This window comes from Erinaceus europaeus, chromosome X (assembly GCF_950295315.1).
Source record: "Erinaceus europaeus chromosome X, mEriEur2.1, whole genome shotgun sequence".
Lineage (NCBI taxonomy): Eukaryota > Metazoa > Chordata > Mammalia > Eulipotyphla > Erinaceidae > Erinaceus > Erinaceus europaeus.
In genome coordinates, this window is record NC_080185.1 from 62,348,975 (window position 1) to 62,375,759 (window position 26,785).

Here is a 26,785-nt window from a genome sequence, read left to right on the forward strand (position 1 = left end):
ATCTTGCACCCCCTTAGTGTGAAAGGAAAACTAGGTGAACAGAAGATGGCCACAGGTATCCCTTTCAGTCTTAGACTGATTTAGGAAAACCTATTACAGAATTGTTCTTGGGGTCCAGGAGGTGGCACACCTGGTATAGGTGAGAAAAAAATCGTTTTAGGGCCAAGGTGGTGACTTGGAGGCAGCTGCTAGCATGAGCTCCAACAACAGTGGCCGGATAAGTAGGATATTACACTGTCAGCAGGATGGTGACCTCCCAGAAACTTCTTCAAGGAAGTTCATCTACGCCGATGACATCTGCTGTGCAACTCAGGCATCCAAGTTCGACATCCTCGAGGAAACACTCACGAAAGACATGTCTCTGATATCTGATTACTGTAAAAAATGGCAACTAATCCCTAGCACTGCAAAAACGGTATCATCTGTTTTCCATCTACACCATGCCTCGGCCTCACGTGAGCTTAATGTGCAGCTTGGCGATACGAGAATCCGGCATGAAGCCCAGCCAGTCTATCTTGGCGTTACTCTTGATTGCACTCTGTCATTTCATCAACATCTCATAAAAACTGCAGCAAAGGTGGGCGCGAGGTATAACATCATTGCAAGACTGGCCAGCTCCTCATGGGGCGCGAGCGCTTCCACACTACGATCATCATCTCTGGCATTATGCTATTCCACTGCAGAATACTGTGCTCCAGTATGGTTCCGTAGCCCCCATGTCCACTTGGTCGATTCCAAATTATATTCCTCCATGAGGATAATTTCTGGGACCATCCGTTCCACCCCGGTTCCATGGCTGCCAGTTCTTAGCAACATCGCCCCGCCAGATATTCTTCGGGATGCGGCATCATCTAAGTTCATTTCCCACGTCTACACTCGACCAGACCTGCCAATATAAGCGGATATCTTCGCCCACCCTGTCCAACGCTTGACGTCTTGTCATCCAATCTGGTCCCCTATGCCTACACTGAACTTCTCTGTTCCAGTCTCTTGGAAACAGAGTTGGCAGTCAGCTGAAGTAAAGAACAAACACCTCATCACAGACCCCTGCAAGCGTCAACCCGGCTTTGACCTAGCATGTTATGATTGGGCCCTCCTCAATCGCTATCGAACAGGCCATGGCCGTTGCGCTGCTATGTTCCATCACTGGGGAGCCAGAGACGACCCGAACTGCCCCTGCGGCTACAGACAGACTATGACCCACATAGTCAATGACTGCCACCTCTCCAGATTCAAAGGAGGTCTCGAAACTTTACATCAGGCTCAACCTGATGCTGTTGACTGGCTATGAAAGAAGGGCAAATGCTAGAAGAAGTGTGACACCAAGGAGGTGACTGTACCTCACAATACTGGGTTAGAAATCAGTGGGGTGGGGGGAAGAAAATCTTCTGATTTTTCCTGAAGCACACCCGTCCCCCCATCCCAAAACCAGATCCCAGGGGCTGGAGAGCTGCTACAAGCAGGCTTCCCGCTGAGCCTTTTTATTTACCAGAATTCCTTTTCAACAGGGGTGTCATTCCAATTCTTTTCCTATTTGATTTCTCTCTCTCTCTCTTTCTCTCTCTCTCTCTCTCTCTTTCTAAGTGGAAGGAGCTCTAGTTGAGTAACAAAATATCTGACCAATCAGAGCCTCATCCCTGCCTGGGAAAAACTACCTGGAGGTTATTTATTATTTTTATTTATTTATTTATTTTTTTACAATTGGCAGTCTTTGCTCAGGCTGCCTGAGCTAATCCTGAGCCCATCAAACTGCAGACCAACTGTTAGGGTTTTTTACTTTATTTTATTTTATTTTATTTTATGATTACTATTATATATATATATATATCATAATATATATGTCTCTTTCTCCCATCCTTCTTCAGGTTGACCAAAATTAACTGTTATTATTTTTTCCATTGCTAGGTGACTGGCTGTCCTGTACATTGTGAGAGGAACTTGTCTCATTCTAACTCTTCCTTCTGTTCTCGCCATTTTCCCTCCTCCTAGCTAATTCAAAAAAAAAAAGAAAAAAGAAAACCTCTTTCCTTTCACTGCTCTTTTTTTTCTTTCTTGTTCTTATCTTCTTTTCTTCCCTCCTCCTTCTTCTGCTTTCTGAAGTCACTGATACTCACTTGTGAATTATTTTGGAGAAGAAATCTGACTCAGAGTGGACTCGCTGTGTGTATATCTCCTTTCTACTTCCCTTTCTCCTCTTGCTATCCCTAGAATTTACAGTGGACAGTAGATTTGCATAATTGTCTATTCTTGCTTTCCCTTTCTTCCTTTATATTTCTCATTCATTTAGATTTGGTTGTTATTTTATTCTTGGACCGGAGGTGTTGCTTGTCTAACTGGTATTGGTTAAACTGCATCAATCCTTGCTTCAGTTACTATTGTTGTAATTTCTGAGGTTGGTGAATGCATTTGTCATACAGGTGTTTAGCATAGTGTGGCTTGTACTCAAAACACAACATCTGAAGAAAGACAGAACAGAAAAATAAAAAACACATCAATAAAAAATGGTTAAATCAAGAGCAAATAAAACTGCAACCACAATGAATCAAGACAGGATACCAGAATAAACTCCAAGTCAGTCAGAAGTAACCATAGATAAGAAAAGTATGCAAGCAATAGTAAACTTAATAATCACAGAAATGAAGACAACTATGGAAAAAAGTGCTATCAGAATTAGGGAAACAACAGATGAGACCCTCAAGGAAAATACTAGCTACCTCCAGGTAATCAGAGAACTGAAAGTTGAAATATCTGAACTCAAAGGTCAATTAGGAGAACAAGCTAATACTATAACTGAACTGAAGAAAGAAGCTGAGGAAAGGGAAAGCAGGCTAACAGAAGCAGAAAACAGAATTATCCAGAGGATGAGCTAGAGAAAACGAAGAAATAGGTAAAAGAGTCGAAAAAGAGATTGAGAGACACTGAAAACTACAACAGAGACATATGGGATGATCTCAAAAGAAGTAACATTCCTATAATTGGTCTGCCAGAGGAAAAAAGAGAGGAAAGGGAAGTAAACATTCTAGAGGAAATAATGAGAGAAAACTTCCCAGACCTAAACAACAGAAAGGTCACTAAGATTCAAGAGGCCCAGAGACTCCCAAACAGAATCAACCCAGACCTGAAGACACCAAGACACATCATAGTTGCAATGAAAAGAAGTAAGGATAAAGAAAGGATCTGACAGGCTGCAAGAGGAAAAAAAAAGTCACATACAGGGGAAAACACATAAGATTGTCAGCAGACTTCTCCACTCAAACTCTAAAAGTCAGAAGAGAATGGCAAGATATCTATCAAGCCCTGAATGAAAAAGGGTTTCAACCAAGGATTATATATCCTCTAGACTTTCATTCAAACTAGATGAAGTCATCAAAACCTTCTCAGACAAACAACAGTTAAAGGAGGCAACCATCACCAAACCTGCCTTGAAAGAGGTTCTAAAAGACCTCTTATAAAGAAGAACATCACCATAATACTTGCAATATATCAGAGCAAATAAAGAATTGTTGAATAATGGCACTACCATACATTAAATCCATAATATTAACAAATGTCAATGGCTTAAACTCCCCCATTGGAAGGCACAGAGTGGGAGGATGGATCAGAAGACACAACTCAACCATATGCTGCTTGCAAGAATCCCACCTGACCCAACAAGACAAACACAGACTTAAAGTGAAAGGATGGAAAACTATCCTACAGGCTAATATACCAGAAAAAAGGGCAGGAACAGACATTCTCATCTCTGACACAATAGATTTTACATTAAATAAAGTAATAAAAGATAGGAAAGGCCATTACATAATGATTAGAGGATCAATCAGCCAAGAATATTTAACAATTATTAACATCTATGCATCCAATGAGGCACCATCTAAATACATCAAGCACCTACTGAAAGAACTACAAAAATACATCAATAGTAATACAATAATAGTGAGAGACTTTAACACCCCACTCTCACACTTAGATCAACGAAACAGAGAATCAAAAAAGAAACAGGAGAATTAAATGAAGAGATAAACAGACTAGACCTCCTGGACATTTTCGAGTTCTTCACCCCAAAAAACTAAAATACACATTCTTTTCAAATACACACAACACATACTCAAGAATAGACCACATGTTAGTCCACAAAGACAGCATCAACAAATTCAAGAACATTGAAATCATCCCAAGTACATTTTTAGACCACAGAGGAGTAAAGCCAGCAGTTAACAACAAACAGAAAATTATTAAAAGACACAGAATTTGTAAACTAAACAACATATTGCTTAAGACCCACTGGGTCAGAGAGACACTCAAGCAAAAAATTCAAACGTTCCTGGAAACAAATGAAAATGAAGACACAGCTATAAAAATATTTGGGACACAGCTAAAGCAGTATTGAGAGGGAAACACATAGCCATAGAGTCACATATTAAAAAAAAACAAACAAACAAGAAAAAGCCCAAATAAACGACCTTACTGCACACCTTAAGGACCTAGAGGAAGAGGAATAAAGGAACCCTAAAGCAACCAGAAGGACATAAATCACTAAAATTAGAGCAGAAATAAACATCAAAAATAAGAGAACCATACAAATATCAATGAAGCCAAATGTGAGTTCTTTGAAAAATTAAACAAGATTGACAAATCCCTAGCCAGACTCAGAAAAAAGGGGAGAAGACTCAAATTAATAGAATGGTAATTTTTTTTCCCTCCAGGGTTATTGCTGGGCTCGATGCCTGCACCATGAATCCACTGCTCCTGGAGGCCATTTTTCCCCCTTTTTTGTTGCCCTAGTTGTTGCAGCCTCGTTGTGGTTATTATTGCCATTGTTGACGTTGCTTTGTTGTTGGATAGGACAGAGAGAAATGGAGAGAGGAGGGGAAGACAGAGAGAGAGGGGGAGAGAAAGATAGACACCTGCATACCTGCTTCACCGCCTGTGAAGCGACTCCACTGCAGGTGGGGAGCCGGGTGCTAAACCGGGATCCTTAAGCCGGTCCCTGCACTTTGCGCCACATGCGCTTAACCCACTGCGCCACCGCCCGACCCCCAGAATGGTAATTGATAGAGAAGATATCACAACTGACACCAAACAAGTCCAGAAAATCATGTGAAACTTCTATGAAGAACTATACACCACCAACTAGAGAATCTGGAAGAAATGGAGGAATTCTTAGAAACATATGCCCTTCCAAAACTGAACCAAGAAGAACTACAAAACTCAAATGCATCAATCACAGACAAAGAAATAGAAACCATTATTAAGAATCTCCCCAACAACAAAAATCCTGGACCAGATATGTCTTCACAAACGAATTATACAAAATTTTCAGGAAACAGTTAATACCTATACTTCTAAAGCTCTTCCACAAGATCGAAGAAACAGGAATACTCCCTTCCACCTTCTATCAAGCCAACATCACTCTGATACCAAAAGCAGTAGGGACATAAAAAAAAAAAAAGAAAGAAAACTATAGACCAATATCTCTGGTGAAAATCGATGCCAAAAAATTAAACAAGATCCTGGACAACCAGATACAGCATTATATCAAAAAGATTGTTCATTATGACCAAGTGGTATTTATCCCAGGAATGTAAGGCTGGTTTAACATATGTAAGTCAATCAATGTCATTCATCACATCAATAAAAGTAAAACCAAAAACCAAATGATTATCTCAATAGATGCAGAGAAAGTCTTTGACAAAATCCAACAACCATTAATGCTCAAAACATTACAAAAAATGGGAATAGATGGGAAATTCCTCAAGATAGTGGAATCCATATATAGCAAACCTACAGCCAACATCATACTCAATGGACAGAAGCTGAAAGCATTCCCCCTCAGATCAGGGATTAGATAGGGAGGGATGTCCACTATCACCATTACTCTTCAATATAGTATTGGAAATTTTTGCCATAGCAATCAGGCAAGAGAATGAAATCAAAGGAATGCAGACTAGAAGGGAAGAAGTCAAGCTCTCACTATATGCGGATGATAGTATACATAGAAAAACCTAAAGAATCCAGCATAAAACTACTGGAAGTTATTAGGAAATATAACAATGTGTCAGGCTACAAAATCAATGTACAAAAATCAGTGGCATTTCTTTATGCAAACACTAAATCTGAAGAAGAAGACATCCAGAAATCACTCCTATTCACTGTTGCAGCAAAATCAATAAAATACCTAGGAATAAAGCTGACCAAAGAAGTGAAAGACTTATATACTGAAAACTAAGAGTCACTATTCAAGGAAATAGAAACTGATACCAAGAAATTGAAAGGCATCCCATGCTCATGGATTGGAAGAAAAAATATCATCAAAATTAATATTCTCCCCAAAGCCATATACAAACTTAATGCGATACCCATCAAAGTTCCACAAAGCTTATTTAAGAGAATAGAACAAAAACTACAAGCATTTATCTGGAACCAGAAAACACCTAGAATTGCCAAAACCATCTTGAGGAAAAGAAACAGAAACGGAGGTATCACACTCCCAGATCTCAAACTATATTATAAGGCCATCATCATCAAAACAGCCTGGTACTGGAACAAAAACAGGCACACAGACCAGTGGAACAGAATTGAAAGCCCAGAACTAAGCCCCCACACCTGGACATCTAATCTTTGATAAGGGAGCCCAAAGTATTAAATGGAGGAAGGAGGCTCTCTTCAATAAATGGTGCTGGGAAAACTGGGTTGAAAGATGCAGAAGTATGAAACTGTACCACTTTATATCACCAGAAACAAAAATTAACACCAAAAGGATCAAGGACCTGGATGTCATACCAGAGACTATAAAATATTTAGAGGAAAATGTTAGTGGAACACTTTCCCACCTAAACCTCAAGGATATCTTTGATGAAACAAACCCAACTGCAAGGAATATTGAAGCAGAAACAAAGCAGTGGGACTACATCAAATTGAAAAGCTTCTGCACAACCAAAGAAACCATCACACAAATCAAAAGACACCTCACAGAATGGGAAAAGATCTTCACATGCCATACATCAGACAAAAGACTAATCACCAAAGTATACAAAGAGCTCAGCAAACTTAGCAACAAAAAAGCAAACTTAGCAACAAAAAATGACCCCAATCAAAAATGGGCAGATGATATGAACAAAACATTCACTACAGAGGAGATCCAAAAGGCTAACAAACATATGAAAAATTGCTCCAGGTCGCTGATTGTCAGAGAAATGCAAATAAAGACAACATTGAGATGCCACCTCACTCCTGTGAGAATGGCATACATCAAAAAGGACAGCAGCAACAAATGTTGGAGAGGCTGTGGGGACAGAGGAACCCTTCTGCGCTGCTGGTGGGAATGTGAATTGGTCCAGCCTATCTGGAGAGCAGTAGGAGGACTCTCACAAGGCTAGACATGGACCTTCCATATGACCCAGTAATTCCACTTCTGGGGATATTCCCCAAGGACTCCCTAACATCAAACCAAAATGATATGCACACACCTTTGTTCACAGCAGCACAATTCATAATATCTAAAACCTGGAAGCAACCCAGGTGCCCAACAACAAATGAGTGGCTGAGGAACCTGTGGTATATACACACAATGGAGTACCATGCAGCTATTAAGAACAATGAACCCACCTTCTCTGACCTATCTTGGATGGAGCTAGAAGAAATTATGTTATGTGAGCTAAGTCAGAAAGATAAAGACAAGTATGTGATTATCCCACTCATAAACAAAAGTTGAGAAAGAAAAACAGAAAGGGAAATTCAAAGCCGAGATGACTGAATTTGCAGTAGGGCACCAAATAAAAAACCCTGGGTGGAGGGTGAGGGTGAATGTTCAGCTTCATGGGGCAAGGGTAGGGGGCTGGGTGTTAAGGGGATGGGACACAGTCTTTTGGTGTTGGGAATGGTGTTTATGTACATGCCTATTGATTTGCAGTCATATAAATCACTATTTAATTAATATGAGAGGGGAAAATTGATTGAATATATCAAAAATTTTAAAGCACAGACTGAGTCTTTTTAATACATAGGCTGAGTCTTTGATATGTTGCCTCTCTTAAAAGCTTAGTCCAGGGAGAACAAAAGCAACCGGTGGCATACCTGTATGCAAACAATGACAAAGGGCATAAAATATGGTGAGGGTGTGTATGATAAAGCAAATCCTAACCAAGGGATTCTTCAAAGTTAACCCAATTGCCAAACAATGTGATTAATGCAATAACTATCTATTGTCTTCTTAAATCCCAAGACAACAGGAATCTCCCACTTCGTCTATAGAGCCTATGTTTCTCCCAATCCTGGAACCTATGGGGTGGGGCTCACTTCCCCGCATGCTTCTCTCAAGTCAGGCCAAATGATATTGCATCCACTGATTCCAACCTAATCAGTGCAACAAGTACCATCTCAGCATGCTCCACCTCAGACTGTGTACAGACACATCAGATATGGATTGCCAACCCTTCACCCTCATCACTCGGGTGGGACCTTTCCTTTCATGGTAGTCTCTAATTCCATTCCAGGAGGTTCACTTCCTAACAAAGTCCCAAAACCTAGATATAGACCAGGCCCCGTAAGATAGAGCATATGTTCACATGTATCTATAAATTAGGGCAAAATATATACCTGAAAGCAGAAATACACAATAGTCTTTAGTGAGTCAGTATCAAATTCATAATGAAATAGTGTCCACTTAGACTTAGATACCCTCTTCACCTACTTCCTATTACAGTTCTCTCACTCACTCCAAAGCTAACCTTAGCAAAGCAAGGACTGCAAAAGCTGAATAAGGGCAAGAGACTGACATACTTTAACGATGACTCTGTAGTCACTATCAGGCCATTCCACCAGCTGGGGCCCTAATCAGGAGTCCTGAGTCTCCCAAACAGACTTGATGGGCCTAGATCTCAAGTAAATACCACTCTCTATTGTTACCAGTCATTCCTATCAGGAACAACACAATAGACCCCATTGTGGGCCCCCCATAGGACCTTGCCCTCAACCTGGATCAACAATGGTAGAGAATGTTCCGTCCTCCGAAGGGAAGATGGGCAACATACTCTATGCTACACCTGAGGAAGATGGGTCGATACTGGGGCAGCATGGAATGTTCCTACTCATGACCACAGAATGTGAGCTCAGATCTAGAGAGTTGTAGAGGTCACACAGACTCCTAAGCTAATTATGGGCCCCAGAACACGTCAAATTGATGGGGTGTACAGTAATATTTATACCCCTTTCCCATATTAGGGAGCTACTCTCTTCCCTGATACAGCTTTCTGTTCCTTTCCCCAGCCATGACATTATCTCCCCAGACAATAATTAGGATTTACCTGCATATCAGATTTCAGGCTCAGGCAAATAAACAAACAAAAAAACCTGTATATCTACTGGCTCTTTGAAATATAACTAAAATATGCCTACTAACTATCTACAAAATGGAGGACCCCCCAATGCTTCACTTGCACTATTCCAGCCTTTAGGTCCATGATTGCCCAACAATTTGTTTGGCTTTGTATATTAACTCTCTTTTCAGCCACCAGGTTCCAGATGCTAGCAGGATGCGACCAGACTTCCCTGGACAGACAACCCCACCAGTGTTCCTTGGAGCTCTGCTTCCCCAGAGCCCTTCCCCACTAGGGAAAGAGAGAGACAAGCTGGGAGTATGGATTGACCTGTCAATGCCCATGTTCAGCAGGGAAGCAATTACAGAAGCCAGACCTTCAACCTTCTGCATCCCACAATGATCTTGGGTCCATACTCCCAGAGGTCCATAAAGAGTAGGAAAGCTATCAGGGGAGGGGTTGGTATACAGAGTTCTGGTAGTGGAAATTGTGTGAAGCTGTACCCCTCTTATTCTATGGTTTTGTCAATGTTTCCTTTTTATAAATAAAAAGTTTTAAAAAGTAATTTTAGGGAGTTGGGCGGTAGCACAGCAGGTTAAGCGCACGTGGCGCAAAGCGCGACAACAGCGTAAGGATCCCGGTTCAAGCCCCCAGCTCCCCACCTGCAGGGGTGTCACTTCACAAACAGTAAAGCAGGTCTGCAGGTGTCTATTGTTCTCTCCCCCTCTGTCTTCCCCTCCTCTCTCCATTTCTCTCTGTCCTACCTAACAATGAAGACGTCCATAACAACAACAATAATAATAATTACAACAATAAAAAGGGCAACAAAAAGGGAAAATGAATAAATAAATAAAATACATTTTTTTAAAAAGTAATTTTAGTTTTTATCCTTTAAAAATAGGTAGAGAGCTATATAAGCAAAACTATGCTATCATATTTATAAGTTTTTTGAACTCATGGCCATCTTTACACTTTAATAATGTGTCTATGATCACATTTAAAAAAATTTACTTATAAAAAGGAATCACAGACAAAAAACTATGTAACCACATGTTTCCAAGCACAAGGATCTAGTTTCCAGCCCTTCCACATGCAGGGGGGCCACTTCACAAACAGTGAAACAGATTTGCAGGTATCTTTCTCTCCCTCTCTCTTCACATACACTCTATTTATCTCTGCCCTGTCAAATAAAAAATAGAAAAAAGTTCTCCCTCTTTCGTTTACTTCTAGCAATTTCACACATAAAGGGCCTGAAACTACTCTCAAGACATATTTCAAGAGGCCAGGTAGTGGTGCACCTGGTAGAGTACACACATTACCATTGATAATTACTCTGCTTCCAGCCCCCATTTCCCATCTGCAAGGGGAGGGGGGAGCTTCACAAGTGGAGAATCAATGGTGTATGTGTCTCCTTTTTTCTCTCCCTTTATATCTCGCCAGCCCCTCTCAAATTCTGTCTCTGCCCACACCCCCAAAATAAATGCCAGAAGTAGTGAATTTGTTATGTGGGTACCAAGTCCCAGCAATAAGCCTAGTGTCAAATAAAACCAAAGATGTACCACTCTCATCCCACAATACTGTTGATAATTAATAAATTACTAATAAAAAAGATGTCAAGGAGACTTTTATCTTTATTTTGCATTTCTTCCTGCCTACAGTGGACCTTCTGTCCCCAAGAGATAATGTGTAAGGTAACATGTGCTATTCAGGAAACTTTTAAATATATACACAAAGGTGTTCTTGAATATATTTTTTAAAATTTTTTATTTAAGAAAGGATTAATGAACAAAAACATAAGGTAGGAGGGGTACAACTCCACACAGTTCCCACCACCCAATCCCCATAACCCACGCCCTCCCATGATAGCTTTCCCATTCTATAGCCCTCTGGGAGCATGGACCCAGGGTCACTGAGGGTTGCAGAAGGTAGAAGGTCTGGCTTCTGTAATTGCTTCCCCACTGAATATGGGCGTTGACTGGTCAGTCCATACTCCCAGTCTGCCTCTCTCTTTCCCTAGTAAGGTGTGTCTCTGGGGAAGCTGAGCTCCAGGACACATTTGTGGGGTCTTCAATCCAGGGAAGCCTGGCCAGCATCCTGGTGGCATCTGGAACCTGGTGATTGAAAAGAGAGTTAACATACGAAGCCAAATAAATTGTTGAGCAATCATGGATCCCAAGCTTGGAATAGTGGAGAGGAAGTGTTAGGGAGGTACTCACTGCACACTCTACTGTACTTCTGCTTTCAGGTATATATTTTGCAGTAGTTTATGGATACGTGTGCACATAAGCTCTCTCTCACAGAAACTGGTGTATATCTAGGTTATGGGACTTTGTTAGAAAGTGAACTACCTGAGATGAAATTAGAGTGTACTATAAAAGGAAAGGTCTCACCCGAGTAATGAAGCTGAAGGGTTGTCATTCCACATGTGAAGTCTCTGGATACAGTCTGAGGTGAAGCAAGTTGAGGTGGCAATCGTTGCGTTGGTTAGGTTGTGATCGGCGGATGCAGTATTATTTGGTTTGGATTGGGAGATGCATACGGGAAAGTGGGCCCTATCCAAGGGTTCCAGGACTGGGGGAAGTAGGGGCTCTATAGTGGAGATGTGAGGTTCCTGCTGTCTTAGGGTTCAAAAAGACAATCGATATCATCACATTATTTGTTAATTGGGTTAACTTTGAAAAGTCCCTTTGTTATGGTTTGCTGTACAGTATCCAATATCTTGTATATAGCTGTGCTATTGGATGCTTCTAATCTACTTGGTCTAGGCTTTTGAGAGAGTCCGCATATCAAATAGATAGCATATATATTAAAAAGATTCAGTTTGTCTTTTGAGAAACTTTGAGACATACAATTGATTTCCCCCCTCTCATATTAATTAACTACTGATTTATATGTCTACATTTTGCTAGGAGTGTACATAAACACTCCTAGCATTAGGATTAAATGGAAAAAGGAGGCTCTCTTCAATAAATGGTGCTGGGAAAACTGGGTTGAAACATGCAGAAGAATGAAATTGAACCACTTTATCTCACCAGAAACAAAAATCAATTCCAAATGGATCAAAGACCTAGATGTCAGACCAGAAACAATCAAATACTTAGAGGAAAACATTGGTAAAACACTTTCCCACCTACACCTCAAGGACATCTTTGATGAATCAAACCCAATTGCAAGGAAGACTAAAGCAGAAACAAACCAGTGGGACTACATCAAATTGAAAAGCTTCTGCACATCCAAAGAAACTATTAAACAAACAGAGAGACCCTTCACAGAATGGGAGAAGATCTTCACATGCCAGACATCAGACAAGAAACTAATCACCAAAATATATAAAGAGCTCAGCAAACTTAGCACCAAAAAAGCAAATGACCCCATCCAAAAATGGGCAGAGGAAATGAACAAAACATTCACGTCAGAGGAGATCCAAAAGGCTAACAAACATGAAAAACTGCTCTAGGTCACTGATTGTCAGAGAAATGCAAATTAAGGCAACACTAAGATACCACCTCACTCCTGTAAGAATGGCATACATCAAAAAGGACAGCAGCAACAAATGCTGGAGAGGATGTGGGGACAGAGGAACCCTTTTACATTGCTGGTGGGAATGTAAATTGGTACAGCCTCTGTGGAGAGCAGTCTGGAAAACTCTCAGAAGGCTAGACATGGACCTTCCATATGATCCAGTAATTCCTCTCCTGGGGTTATACCCCAAGGTCTCCATAACACCCAACCAAAAAGAGGTGTGTACTCCTATGTTCATAGCAGCACAATTCATAATAGCTAAAACCTGGAAGCAACCCAGGTGCCCAACAACAGATGAGTGGCTGAGAAAGCTGTGGTATATATACACAATGGAATACTATGCAGCTATCAAAAACAATGAACCCACCTTCTCTGACCCATCTTGGACAGAGCTAGAAGGAATTATGTTAAGTGAACTAAGTCAGAAAGATAAAGATGAGTATGGGATGATCCCACTCATCAACAGAAGCTGACTAAGAAGATCTGAAAGGGAAACTAAAAGCAGGACCTGATCAAATTGTAAGTAGGGCACCAAAGTAAAAACCCAGTGGTGAGGGGTAGACATGCAGCTTCCTGGGCCAGTGGGGGGTGGGAGTGGGCGGGAGGGATGGGTCACAGTCCTTTGGTGGTCAGAATGGTGTTTATGTTCTTGAATATTTTATCTACTAGTTTTTTATTTATGAATTCTTCTTTCAGACCTAAAAAAGGATGTATATGTAGAAGATAAACAGAGACCTCAGCAGCTGTCCTGTCAAATAATCTGAAACTCAAATTAGTTTCATCTCCCTATAATCACCACCAGAATGTTTTTGTCACTTGCTGCTGAAAATACTTAGCTTGAAATGAAAAATATTTAGCTTGAAATGAAAAATACTTAGCTTGACCTACCCTATGATCCTGTAGTTCCTCTCCTGGGGATATATCCTAAGGAATCCAACACACCCATCCAAAAAGATCTGGGTACACATATGTTCTTAGCAGCACAATTTGTAATAGCCAAAACCTGGAAGCAACTCAGGTGTCCAACAACAGATGAGTGGCTGGGCAAGTTGTGGTGTATATATATACAATGGAATACTACTCAGCTATAAAAAATGTTGACTTCACCTTTTTCAGCTGATCTTGGATGGACATTGAAAAATTCATGTTAAGTGGAATGTGTCAGAAACAGAAGGATAAATATGGGATGATCGCACTCTCAGGCAGAAGCTGAAAAACAAGATTAGAAAAGAAAACACAAGTAGAACCTGAACTGGAATTGGCGTACTGCACCGAAGTAAAAGACTCTGGGGTGAGTGTGTAGGGAGAATACAGATCCGAGAAGGATAACAGAGGACCTAGTGGGGGTTGTATTGCTATATGGAAAACTAGGAAATGTTATGCATGTACAAACTATTGTGTTTACTGTTTAATGTAAAACATTAATTCCCCAATAAAGAAATTAAAAAAAATTTTTAAATGGCGAATTCACCTTCACTTCATCTTGGATTGAAGGAATCATGTTAAGTGAGATAAGCCAAAAAGAGACAGGTAAATATGAGATAATCCCACTCATAGACAGAAGTTGAAATGTAAGAACAGAAGAGAAAATACAAAGTAGAACTTGGTCTGGATTTAGTGTATTGCACCAAAGTAAAGGGTGTGGGGAGGGGTGTTCAGGTCCTGGACCAAGATTGCAGAGGAGGATCTAGGTGAGGACAGCTAGTGGGAAAAAAAAAGAAAAAAGAAAAATACTTAGCTTGAAATGAAAAACACTCAGTTTGGTTTATCACTTAATTTACATACATCAGTCACTAACATCATTCTGTGAAATGGCTTGAGACCCTTATTTGTGAATAATGGATTTAAAAGTAACTGGTGTGTGTCAAGAAAACCATAAGGTGTTAAATTTCTTCATGTGAAGTAAGTTCGCCTTTTTTTACAGGGTTATTATTTTTTTTAAGTTTTTTTTAATTATCCTTATTTATTGGCTAGAGGTAGCCAGAAATTGAGAGGGAAAGGAATGATAAGAGAGTGAAAGAAAAAGAGAGACACCTGGAACACTGTTTCACCACTTGCAAAGCTTCCACCCTGCAGGTGGGGATCAGGGGCTTGAACCCATATCCTCATGCATTGTAACATATGCACTCAACCAGGTGCACCAACACCTGGTCCTTGAAAGGGGAATTATCTTTTTAAATGTTGACTTCTTTTCACCTTAAGAGGAGTCTGTTCCTCTGTTAAAGACTCGCTTTTGTTGTTGTTGTTGTTAGAATTGCATGGTTTTGTTTGTTTTCTAAAACTTATTAGCAAAACTTATTTTTCAAAAATATTGTGAATGTCAAAATATATTTATTTTATACTTTAATAGTAAAATTTGTCAAAAATCTTATTTCATACGTGTTCAACTGACCATAGCTTTTGGGTAATGTTTAAATGTTAGTTACATATTTGAAATAAACATATAAGAGGGGCAGGGTGGTGGCACACTTGGTTGAGCTTACTTGTTATAATGTGCAAGGATCTGTGTTCAAGATCTTGAACCCCAACCTTCAAGGAGAAAGTTTCTTGAGCAATGAAACCTCCCAACCACCCCTTTCCCTCCTTCCACAGAGTCATTTGCTTTGGTGCCGTGCATCACACACAGTTCAAATTTCACCTTATGAATCTACAGGCATGTATAGGTCACATAGGCTCCTAAGCTGAATAAGGGCCCCAGATCACATCAAATCATTGGGGTTTACAGTCAACAATATTTATACCCCTTTCCCATATTTGGGAGCTACTCTCTTCCCAGATCCAGCTTTCTGGTCCTTTTCCAGCCATGACATCATCTCCAGACAATAACTAGGATCCACCTGCATATCAGATTTCAGGTTGAGGGAAAAAAAACTAATATAGCCACAGGCCCTTTAGAATATAACTAAAATGTGCCTACTAGCTATCTACAAAACGGAAACCCCCTCTTCATCTGCACTACTCCAGCCTTTAGGTTCATGATTAGTCAACAATTTATTTGGCTCTATATGTTAACTCTCTTTTCAGCCACCAGGTTCCAGATGCTACTAGCATGATGCCAACCAGACTTCCCTGGACAGACAACCCCACCAATATGTCCCAGAGCTCTGATTCCCCAGATCTCCACCCAACTAGGGAAAGAGTGAGGTAGGCTTGGAGTATGGATCGACCTGTCAATGCCGATGTTCAGCAGGGAAGCAATTACAGAAGCCAGACCTTCTACCTTCTGCATCCCACAATGACCCTGGGTCCATACTCTCAGAGGGTTAAAGAATAGGAAAGCTATCAAGGGAGGGGATGGGATACGGAGTTCTAGTGGTGGGAACTGAGTGGAATTGTACCCCTCTTATCCTATGGTTTTGCCAGTGTTTCCTTTTTATAAATAAATGATAATCCTAATAATAATAATAAAATTTCACCTTACGTTTTCCCTTATTGTCCTTGCTTCTTAAGTTCTACATATGAGTGAGGTCATCTGCTATTTATTCTTCTCTTCTTGGCTTATCTCAGTTAACATGATAACGTCAATATCCATCCAAGATGTTGCAAAGGAGAGAAATTAAAATAGTCATAAAAAATCTTCCCAATAACAAAAAGTTGCTAAGAATTCTTAATTCTATATCATTCAAATACAAATATATGACTCTATTAATATAGCATTGCATTTATTTTGCTAAAGATTCTTAATAATATTTTGTTCAAGCTCTATATTCAGCAGGGATACTGGTCTATCTTCATATATATGTGCTTGACTTTCATAGCAAGGTAATTCAAGCCTCACAGAATAAGCTGTGAAAAAGTAACTATTTTATTTTGGAGAATTTGCAAAATGTTGGTGCTAATTCTTTGTAATGTTTTGTAGAATTCACTCAGTGAAAAGCAATACACTGAGAAGTTTAGGAAGAAAGAAGATGGATGATGAAATTAATGAAGGAAGAGCTTTATAACATGATTTAAAAATGTTAAACTGTCACTAAGACTGTGAAAAGTATGGAGGAGGGGGAGGGCATAGAACTGTCGTGGCAGGTGAAATATAATCTTTTTTAAAATTTATATTTATAAAAAAGAAACACTGACAAAAACCTTAGGACAAGAAGGGCACAACTCGACACAATCCCCACCACCAGAACTCTGTAAGATACAGTATAATCTTATGATCTTGTAAACCATCATTAAATCACTAATAAAATAAATTTAAACAAACATGATTTTTGGTAGGGAAGATAGAATAATGGCTGTAAAGGAGGAGGGAGTTACAACAGCCTTCTAGATGACTTCCTCAACCTTGTGCATACACACACACGCACACATTTATATATCATATCTTTATCATTCATCCCCTTACCTTTGACCACTGGGCATATTTTCAAGTCTTGGCCACCCTAAATAGTTCTGCAATGTACATGGATATGTATATATCTCTTTGGACAAGTTTTTTTTTAAAAAAAAAAACACTATTTTGCAACTAGGGCTATCACTAGCCATTTTTAGCCTTTTTCTTTCTATTTTATTTGATAGGAAAGAGAGACATTGAGAGGGGAGGATGAGCTAGAGAGGGAGACAGAGAGACACTTGCAGACCTGTTTCACTACTTGTGAAGCATCCTTCCTGCAGGTGGAGAGCTCAGGCTTAAGCCTAAATCTTTGGGTATGGTAATTTGTGAGCTCAACCCCCCCTTCCCTTCCCTTCCCTCCCCTCCCCTCCCCCTCCCCCTCCCCTACCCCTCTCCCCTCCCCATCTCCACTCCCCTCCCCTCCCCCCTCCACTCCCCTCTCTTCTCCTCTCCTCTCCTTTCCTCTCCTTTCCTTTCCTGATAGAGACATAAAGGGGCCAAGCAGTGGAATAATAACTTGAGCACCTTGTTACAATGCACAGGTCCTCAATCCCCACCTGCAGAGGGAAAACTTCATGAGCAGTGAAGCAGTGTTGCAGGTGTCACTCTGTTTCTCGCCCTCTCTTTCACTCCCTTTCCCTCAATTTGTTTCTAGTCCATAAATAAATAAATAAATAAATATTTTTAAAAATAGACACAGAATAAGAGACCACAACACTGCAACTTCCTTTCATGAAGTAGAGCTCTGATTAAATCTGGGTTGTGCACATAACAAAGCAGAATATATTTATCTATTTTTAGCAGAGAAATTGCCAGGTTGTATAGTAGGTCTACTTTTAGTATTTTTTAATTGAGGGTATTAATGTTTCACAGTAAACAATAAGTACAGTTGTTTGCACATGTATAAAATTTCTGTTTTCTGCAAGATATTATTATTATTATTATTTTCCTCCAGGGTTATTTCTGAGGCTCAATGCCTGCACCACGAATCCACTGCTCCTGGAGGCCATTTTTCCTATTTTGTTATTATTGTTCTCATTGCTGTTGGATAGAACAGAGAGAAATCGAGAGAGGAGGGGAGACAGAGGGGGGAGCAAAAGATAGACACTTGAAGACCTGCTTCACTGCCTGTGAATCGAGCCCCCCTGCAGATGGTGAGCCAGGAGCTCAAACCAGGATCCTTTTGCCGTCCTTGGGCTTTGCACCATGTGCACTTAATCTGCTGTGCTACTGCTCGACCCCCTCTGCAAAATATTCTAAATCCCCACCTAGGTCCTGCTCTACCATCTGCACCAGGCCCTGAAAAGCCCCCTCCCTCTCAAACTCCTTTAGTTTGGTGCAATTTGCCAGTCCCAGCCCAAGTTCTGGTTTGTGTTTCTACTTCTGCTCTTATATCTCAGCTTCTGTCTATGAATGAGGTAGTGCCATATGTATCCTTCTCTTTGTGGCTTATCTCACTTAATATGATTCCTTCAAGTTCCATCTAAGGTGAGGTGAAGAAGGTGGCCCCATTATGTTTAACAGCTGAGTAGTATTTCGTTGTGTATATATACCACTACTTTCTCAGCTACTCATCTGCCTCCAGGTTTTGGATGTTACAAATTGTGCTGTTATGAACTTAGGTATACACACATCTTTTTGGATGGGTGTGTTTGGTTCCTTAGGATATAAACCCAAGAGAGGAATTGCAAGGTCATAGCTTTCTGAGAGTTCTCCAGACTGCTCTCCACAAGGGTTGGACCAAGTTGCATTCTTACCAGCAGTGTAGGAGGGTTCCTTTGTCCCCCCAGCCTCTCCAGCATTTTTGTTGCTATAGTTCCTGATGTATGACATTCTCATAGGAGTGAATTGGTACGCCATTGTTGTTTTTATTTGCATTTCTCTGACAATCAATGACTTGGAGCATTTTTTCCATATGTCTGTTGGTCTTTTGGATCTCTTCTTTGCTGAGGATTGTGTTAATACCTTCTCCCCGCTTTGGATGGGGTCACTTTGTTGTTATTTTTTAGTTTGGTGAGCTTTTTATACATTTTGGTTATTACTCTCTTGTCTGATGTATGGCATGTAAAGGTCTCCCATTCAGAAAGATGTTTCTTTATTTTGGTGGTGGTTTATTTTGCTGTGCAGAAGCTTTTCAATTTGATGTAGCCCCATTGGTTTATTTTTGTTTTTGTCTTTCTTTCAACTATACTTGTGCCATTAAAGCTAACGGTAAAACTTAGATGGAAAAAAGTTTGCCAATATTTTCCTCTACTTATTTGATAGCTAACATCTGATCTAACATCCAAGTCCTTGATCCATTTGGAATTTTCTTTTGTGTCTAGTGAAATGCAGCGGTTCAGTTTCATTCTTTTGCATGTTTCAACCCAATTTTCCCAACACCATTTGTTGAAGAGACTTTCTCCATTTAATAGTTTGAGCCCCCTTGTGAAAAAAAAAAAAAAAGATGTCCATAGGTGTAGGGGTTTGCACAGATTCTTTTTTTTTTTTTTTTTGCCCTGAATAACCCTTTCAATTTTCCATTGTTTGCAGTCAGGGAAGTAACTAAAGGACTATGCACTTAAGATAAAACATATTGGGTCAGGGTATTAAAAAGCTAGACTTAAGAGCCACTTGTTTGAAGCCTTTGCTACAGCACTATTCTGTGCTATGCTGGTGCATGAGCTGTCAAAAATGAAACAGTCTTTTATCTCAAATTGGGTTAGGAATTTTGAGGTGAGATACACAGAATTCAAATATGCACAAGATCAAGGTTAATCCAGAGGAGGATGGGAATTAAGACCACGTGTGTGAAGAGGCAAGTGTTGGTGAAAGGAAAACAGATTTATTTTCAAATACTAGGTAACTGAAAAGATGGTAGATTCACATATCCGAAAATCATCTTGCACTCAGGTCAGGGGCTTCGGGTTTTACATAGAAAGGAGGGTCCAGGTGATGGTTCACCTGGTTAAGTGCATGTTACAATGCACAAGGACACAGGTTCAAGCCCTTGGTCCCTCATCTGCAGGGGGAAAACTTTACAAGTGGTGAAGCAGGGCTGCAGGTATCTCTCTGTCTCTCCCTCTCTATCCCCTTCTCCCTCTCAATTTCTCGCTGTCTCTATCCATAAATAAATAAATAAATAAATAAATAAATAAATAAATAGAAAGGGAGAGAGGATTGGGTATAATAGAAAAACTTGATAGATTATAGGAGGAGGAAGAAAAACTTAGTTATTTGTTGAGACAAAGAGGGTCGAGCTGTCAGTTTGTCGCTGGTGCCAGTGGTCATAGGGCTCAATCTAACCTGCTATATATCATTAAAAACAAAATATTATTGTGCAGGCTGGGAATACTGGAAAACATGGCCAGTTGGCCATGGGATCTTCTGGATCTGGGGTTTTGCAGGCTGTGAAGTATGTTATATTCAAAAGTGGATACTTTTTATGATGAATGAAAATGGCCAGTCCTCTAAGAGGAGAACTACTAAATCTTTATAAAAGTCTGCTGTTTCTTGAACAGGACTATTCAAAAGAAGCAGACTACTTTAAAAAGTGTCTAAAGAATGTTTTACTTAAAAACAAAGATGTGTAGGACCCTTAATAGATCAAATAACTTATTAGATGGTGTGAATTTGTAATGAAAGGGCTAGAAGCTTTATCCTTCCTTAAAATATATAGTTCTGTAAAGCAACACAATACTCAGGTGGCAACAAAATTAACTGTTCATTATTACTACAATTTGAAAACCAATGCTAACTGTTTATATCAAATACAAGTGTTAACCTAAAGTAGAAAGATACATACATGATGCAAAAAATTTCCGCATTACCTTACTATCTGACAGGGTTCAGATTCTGTTTATACTCAGCAGACCTTTCCCACAGAGTTTTTATTTATTAGTGACTTAATTTTTTAAAAATTTTTATTTATAAAAAGGTACATTGACAAAACCATAGGATAAGAGAGGTACAACTCCACACAGTTCCCACCACCAGAACTCTGTATCCCATCCCCTTCCCTGATAGCTTTCCTATTCTTTAATCCTCTGAGAGTATGGACTCAGGGTCATTATGAAGTGCAGAAGGTGGGAGGTCTGGCTTTTGTAATTGCTTCCCCACTGAACATGGGAATTGACAGGTTGATCCATACTCCCAGCCTGTCTTTATCTTTTTCTACTGGGGTGGGGGTTCTGTGGAAGCGGGGATCCAGGACACATTGGTTTTATACCAGAATAGCAATTTAATACTTTGTCAGAAGCTACCATTTATAAATTAATGAGAAAAGTTTTCACCAATTATTCTTAGCTTCTTGTCTCCATTTTACTGATGCTATTTAATACACATTTAGCAAAACACAGTAACTACTTACTTATATGTTTATTCCTTTTACGAAAGAATGTACTTTTTCTACTACATTTGGTATATTAGCAGCATATATTGAAGACTCTTTACAAAAATAGCATTATTAAAGTGCAGTTACAGAAACTGTATATAGAATAAGATTTCTTAAAAGCTTAGACCGGAGAGAACAGAAGCAATAGGTGGCATTATTCTATAAGACACAGCTATATAAAATAATGTCAAATGATATAAATTATGGTGATGTGGCATATGATACAGCAACTCCTAACAAAAGGATTTTCAAAGTTAACCCAATTGCCAATTTGATTACTGCAATAACTATTGCCTTCTTAAGCCCTAAGACAACAGGAACCTGACGCTTCCTCTATAGAGCCTATATTTCCCCCAGTCCAGGAACCTCTAGGGTGGGGCTCAGTTTCCTGCATGCTCTCTCAATTCATACCAAATGATATTGCATCTGCTGATCCCAACATAATCAATGCAACAAGTACCACCTCGGCATGCTTCACTTCAGACTGTGTCCAGAGACGTCAGGCGTGGAATGTCAACCTTTCACCCTCATTACTCTCATGAGACCTTTCCTTTCATAGGATTCTCTAATTCCATTTCAGGTGGTTCAATTCCTAACAAAGTCCCAAAAATTATATATAGGCCAGGTCCCATGAGATAAGGCATATGCTCACATGTATGCATAAATTAGGGCAAAATATATACCTGAAAGAAAAAGTGCACAATTGTCTGCAGTGAGTCATTATATGTAGCAAGCAAGTAGAAAGACCTTAAAAAACACCATAAAGTTCCTAATGAAATAGTGTCTACTTACTTAGATACCCTCCTCACCTACTTCCTATTACACTTCCCTCAGTCACTCCAAAGCTAACCTTAGCAAAATAAGGACTACAAAAGTTGAATAAGGACAAGAGACTGGCATATTTTAAAGACTCTTTAGTCACTGTCAGGCTACCCCATCATCTGGGGCCCTAGTCAAGGAGTCCTGAGTCTCCCAAACAGACATGACGGGCCTAGACTTCGAATAGATCCCTCTCTTCATTGTTACCGGTCATCTCTATCAGTAACAACATAATAGACCCATTTGTGGGTCCCCATAGGACCTTGCCCTCAACATGGATCAACAACAGTAGAGAATGTTCCATCCTCTGAAGGGAGGCTGGAGAACATACTCTATATTCCACCTGAGGAAGATGGGTCCTGAAATTGGGGTAGCATCTATAGCCATACCACCCTGAACATGCCCGATCTCTTCTGAAATTGGGGTAGCCTGGAATGTTCCTACTCATGACCACAGGATGTGAGCTCAGACCTATAGGGATGCAGAGGTCACGTAGGCTCCTAAGCTAAATATGAGCCCCAGATCACATCAAATCGATGGGGTTTACAGTCAACAATATTTATACATCTTTTCCATATTTGGGAGCTACTCTTTTCAATGATCTAGGTTTCTGATCCCTTTTCCAGCCATGACATCATCTACTTAGACAAAAACCTGGGTACACCTGCATATCAGATGTCAGGCTCAGGTGAAAACTAATAAGGTCATGGGCCCTTTGGCATATACCTAAAATAGACCTACTAACTATTTCCAAAACAGAGACCCAAAATCTTCATCTGCAATATTCCAGCCTTTAGGTTCATGGTTAATCAACAATTTGTATGGCTTTATATATTAACTCTTCTATCAGCCACCAGGTTCCAGATGCTACCATGATGCCAATCAGACTTCCCTGGACATATGACCCCACCAATGTGTCCTGGAGCTCTGCTTCTTTAGAGCCCTGCCCCAGTAGGGAAAGAGAAAGACAGGCTGGGAGTATGGATCAACCTGTCAGTGCCCATGTTGAGCGAGGAAGCAATTAGAGAAGCCATACCTTCCACCTTCTGCACCCCATGGTGACCCTGGGTCCATACTCCCATGGGCATACTCCCATGGGGTCCATACTCCCATGGGGTTAAATAATAGGAAATCTATCAGGGGAGGAGGTGGGATATGGAGCTTTTATGGTGGGAATTGTACCCTTCCTATCCTATGGTTTTGTCAGTGTTTCCATTTTATCAATAAAAAAATAAAAAAAGAAATCAGAAACCACAAAGGAAAAGAGTAACATATCTGTACAGTAGCAAAAATAATAAAGGATAAATAAAAGTCAAAAAGAAAAGAATGATATTTCTGTCTTTGAAATAACCAGATAGTGACTTACTTTATATATGTACCTACCTACTTCAGCTATTTCCATGATTAACTGTCCTTCCCTTTTGGCCTTAAAACAAGCTGATGGCTGTGTATCAGTTACCTTCGGCAATAAAAAGCGATGGATAATGCTACTCTATTAAAATATATTATGGTGCAAATCTTGCACCTGGAGGTCTTTCTTTAAAAATGTTTTATTGGGATGTTAATGGTCTACAGTATAGTTCTTAGCACATAGATATAATTTCCTGTGTTGCCATGAAAGGTGTTTGCAAAACATTCCCATCCCCAGCTTAGGTCCTTTTCCATTATCATGTATCAGGACTTAAAAGCCTCCTGCCCACCCAACCCTTCTTCCTGTCCTCCTTCCCCAGAGTTATTTGCCTTTGTGCAAAATACCCAACCAGTCCAAGTTTTACTTTGTATTTTTCCTTTCTAGCATTTCTTAAGTGCTGCACATGAGTGAAATCATCCAATATTTATCTTTCTCTTTCTGGCTTATCTCATTTAACATGATTTCATACAGCCCCATCCAAAATGAGATGAAAAAGGTGAATACATTACTTTTTTCTTTACAGCTGGGTAATATACATATATATATATGTATATATACATTATCTATGAATTTTCTTAGTCACTCATCTGTTGTTGGAAACCTAAGTTGCTTCCAAATTTGGGCTATTACAGTTTGTTCAGCTATGAACATAGGTATGCACACTCTTTTTTTTTATGACTGTGTTTGTTCCTTTGGGTATATCCCCAATATAGGAATTACTGGGTCATAAGATAGGTCCATTTCTAACCTTCTGAGAGTTTTCCACACTGCTCTCCACAGGAGTGGACCAATTTACATTCCTACCAGCAATAAAGGAAAGTTACTTTACTCCTGTAATCTCTCCAGCATTTGTTGTTACTGTCCTTTCTGATGTATGCCATTCTCACAGGAGTGAAGTGGTATCTCATAGTTGTCCTTTTTTTTTTTTTTTACACTTCTTTCATAATTAGTGACTTGGAATATTTTTTCATCTCTGTTGGTCCTTTGGATCTCTTCTTAGGTGAACATTCTGTCCATATCATCTCTCCACTTTTAGATGGGGTTATTTGTTTTTGTTGTTGTTGCTGCTGAGTTTAGTAAGTATAGGTTGGTTAATAGACTTTTATCTGATTATAGCATAAAAAGATCTCTCATTCCATAAAGCGTCTCTCTGTTTTTATGTTCCTATGGTGGTTTATTTTGCTAAGCACAAGTATTTCCACTTGATGTAGGCCCATTGGTTTATTTTCTGCTTGTTTTCTTTTCATAAGGACTTGAGTCATTAAAGATGCCTTCAAAACTTAGGCCAAAAAGAGTTCTGCCGTGTTTTCCTCTAAAAGATTTACATTATTTCTGGTTTAATATAAAATCCCTTGATCCATCTGGACTTATTTTTGTGTGTAGTGATATGAAATGGTTCAGGGGAGACAGCATGACAATTATGCAAAGAATTTTCATGCCTAGGATTCTCTCTGAGCTCCCAGGTTCAAGCCACAGCACTACCATAAACCAGAACTAAGCAGTGCATTTATGGGGGAAAGAGAAAAAGAAGAAAAAGGAAAAGAAAGGGAAAGGAAAAATGAATAAGTAAATCAATTCCTTTGCGTGAAATTTGGATAGAAAGACAGTGATTGAAATTGTCAGTAATATTCTAGTTCTTCACTTAGGTACCAGATTAAGGGTGTTTTTTATTTTTTTTTTAACAATTAACTTTGATGGGCAAATCCAAGGAAAGATAAGCAGTATTATATGTGTTCTTGATGAAACTGTCACGACTAAGATTCTGCTTGTTTCTAGAATTTTGATGGAGGACCATATAAACGACAGAAGATGTGTCTGTCGTTTCGGTGATGGAATCAATTCAGTTTCAAACGGTTTTTCCATTACGTTGGCTTTAGATTAATTCCTCTAAGGGAAGATAGTGCAGAATTCCATGTTCTTTTCGACCTTTTGTTTTTTGTCTTTTGCCCTAGGTCATTCTAATCCCCCACCGCCAAAAGGAGATCTTGAAGCCTAACAGTCAGGGAGGATGCAGGGCATCATGGGGATCTAAAGAGTTCTTATTGGTGGAGAGAATATTCTAGACTCATATAGAAAGCCGCGCAGAGGATCCAAAGGGCGGGCCTGGGTGGGAGGAGGGGCCTAGATAGGAGGCGGGGACAAACCGAAGGTGGGGCTATAGGAGCTTAAGGGTGCGAGCAGTAAGTGCGATTGTCCGCCTCTTGCGATGGCGGCGGCGGCGTCGAGCCCAGTCACCCCGCTGGCAGCGGTGTCTTCCTCTCAGAAAGCTACCATCTCCGCCGCCTCCCTCTCCTACACCACCGGCGCGGCGGTGGCGGCGGCGGCGGCGGCGGCGGCAGTGGTTGTGCCTGCCTCCTCCGCCACCTCCAGCCCTGCCAGCCTGCCCGCTGGTGGCGGTGGCGGCAGCGGCTTTGGAGACACCACTATGGCGGCGACGGGGAGGGGGGGCAGTAGTTTTAAAGTAGACTCCCGCCCTTGCCACAGAGAAGGTGAGTTCCCGTCCCGGGATGTGGGGGCGGCCCCGTATCCTTCGCCGCCTCTCATAAACGGTCCCTCCGCGATCGCGATGGGCGCGGTTCGCCATCGCCCCACCCCCCACCTGCTGTGGCGCAGTAAAGGCCAAGCTCAGCTCTCTCCGCCCCGCCCCGCAGAGTGAGTTATTCAGTGCAAGATGGACTGCAGCAGAGAGGGTCTCCCCTACTTCTCTCTCCATCCCGAAAAGGAAGGGGGGATCTCAGGAAAGGCAACTGCAACTACAGGTACTCACAAGGCAGGAGTTTGAAGGGGGAAAATACTACAGTTTTTCCCCTAGCCACGGTCCCTGTAGTAGGCTTTACGAAAGCTCGAGGTGCGATTTGGTAGAAGAGTTACAACCGAAGTGCTGCATAACTATCATAGATTAGGAAAGGGGGACTCATGGAAAAAGGGAGGAAAGATAAAAGAGAATAATGGCACAGAAATAAAGAGGGAAGAAACCTTCCCTTGGAAAAATCCAGCATCCTGAACTGTGGAAACAT

At 40.4% G+C, this 26,785-nt stretch overlaps 2 protein-coding genes across 3 annotated transcripts in view; one reads left to right on the plus strand and one right to left on the minus strand.

The window, feature by feature from the left end:
• Positions 1 to 26,785, minus strand: part of TCEAL6 (transcription elongation factor A like 6) — a 444,729-nt gene that overhangs the window by 17,852 nt on the left and 400,092 nt on the right. The window lies entirely within an intron of this gene.
• ZMAT1 (zinc finger matrin-type 1) overlaps positions 25,969 to 26,785 on the plus strand; it is a 69,208-nt gene continuing 68,391 nt past the window's right edge. For both annotated transcript variants that reach the window (XM_060183261.1, XM_060183260.1), the window contains exon 1: positions 25,969 to 26,257. In XM_060183261.1, the coding sequence (XP_060039244.1) occupies positions 25,975 to 26,257 (283 nt within the window). In that variant the 5' untranslated portion in view covers positions 25,969 to 25,974. The remainder of the gene's footprint in view (positions 26,258 to 26,785) is intronic.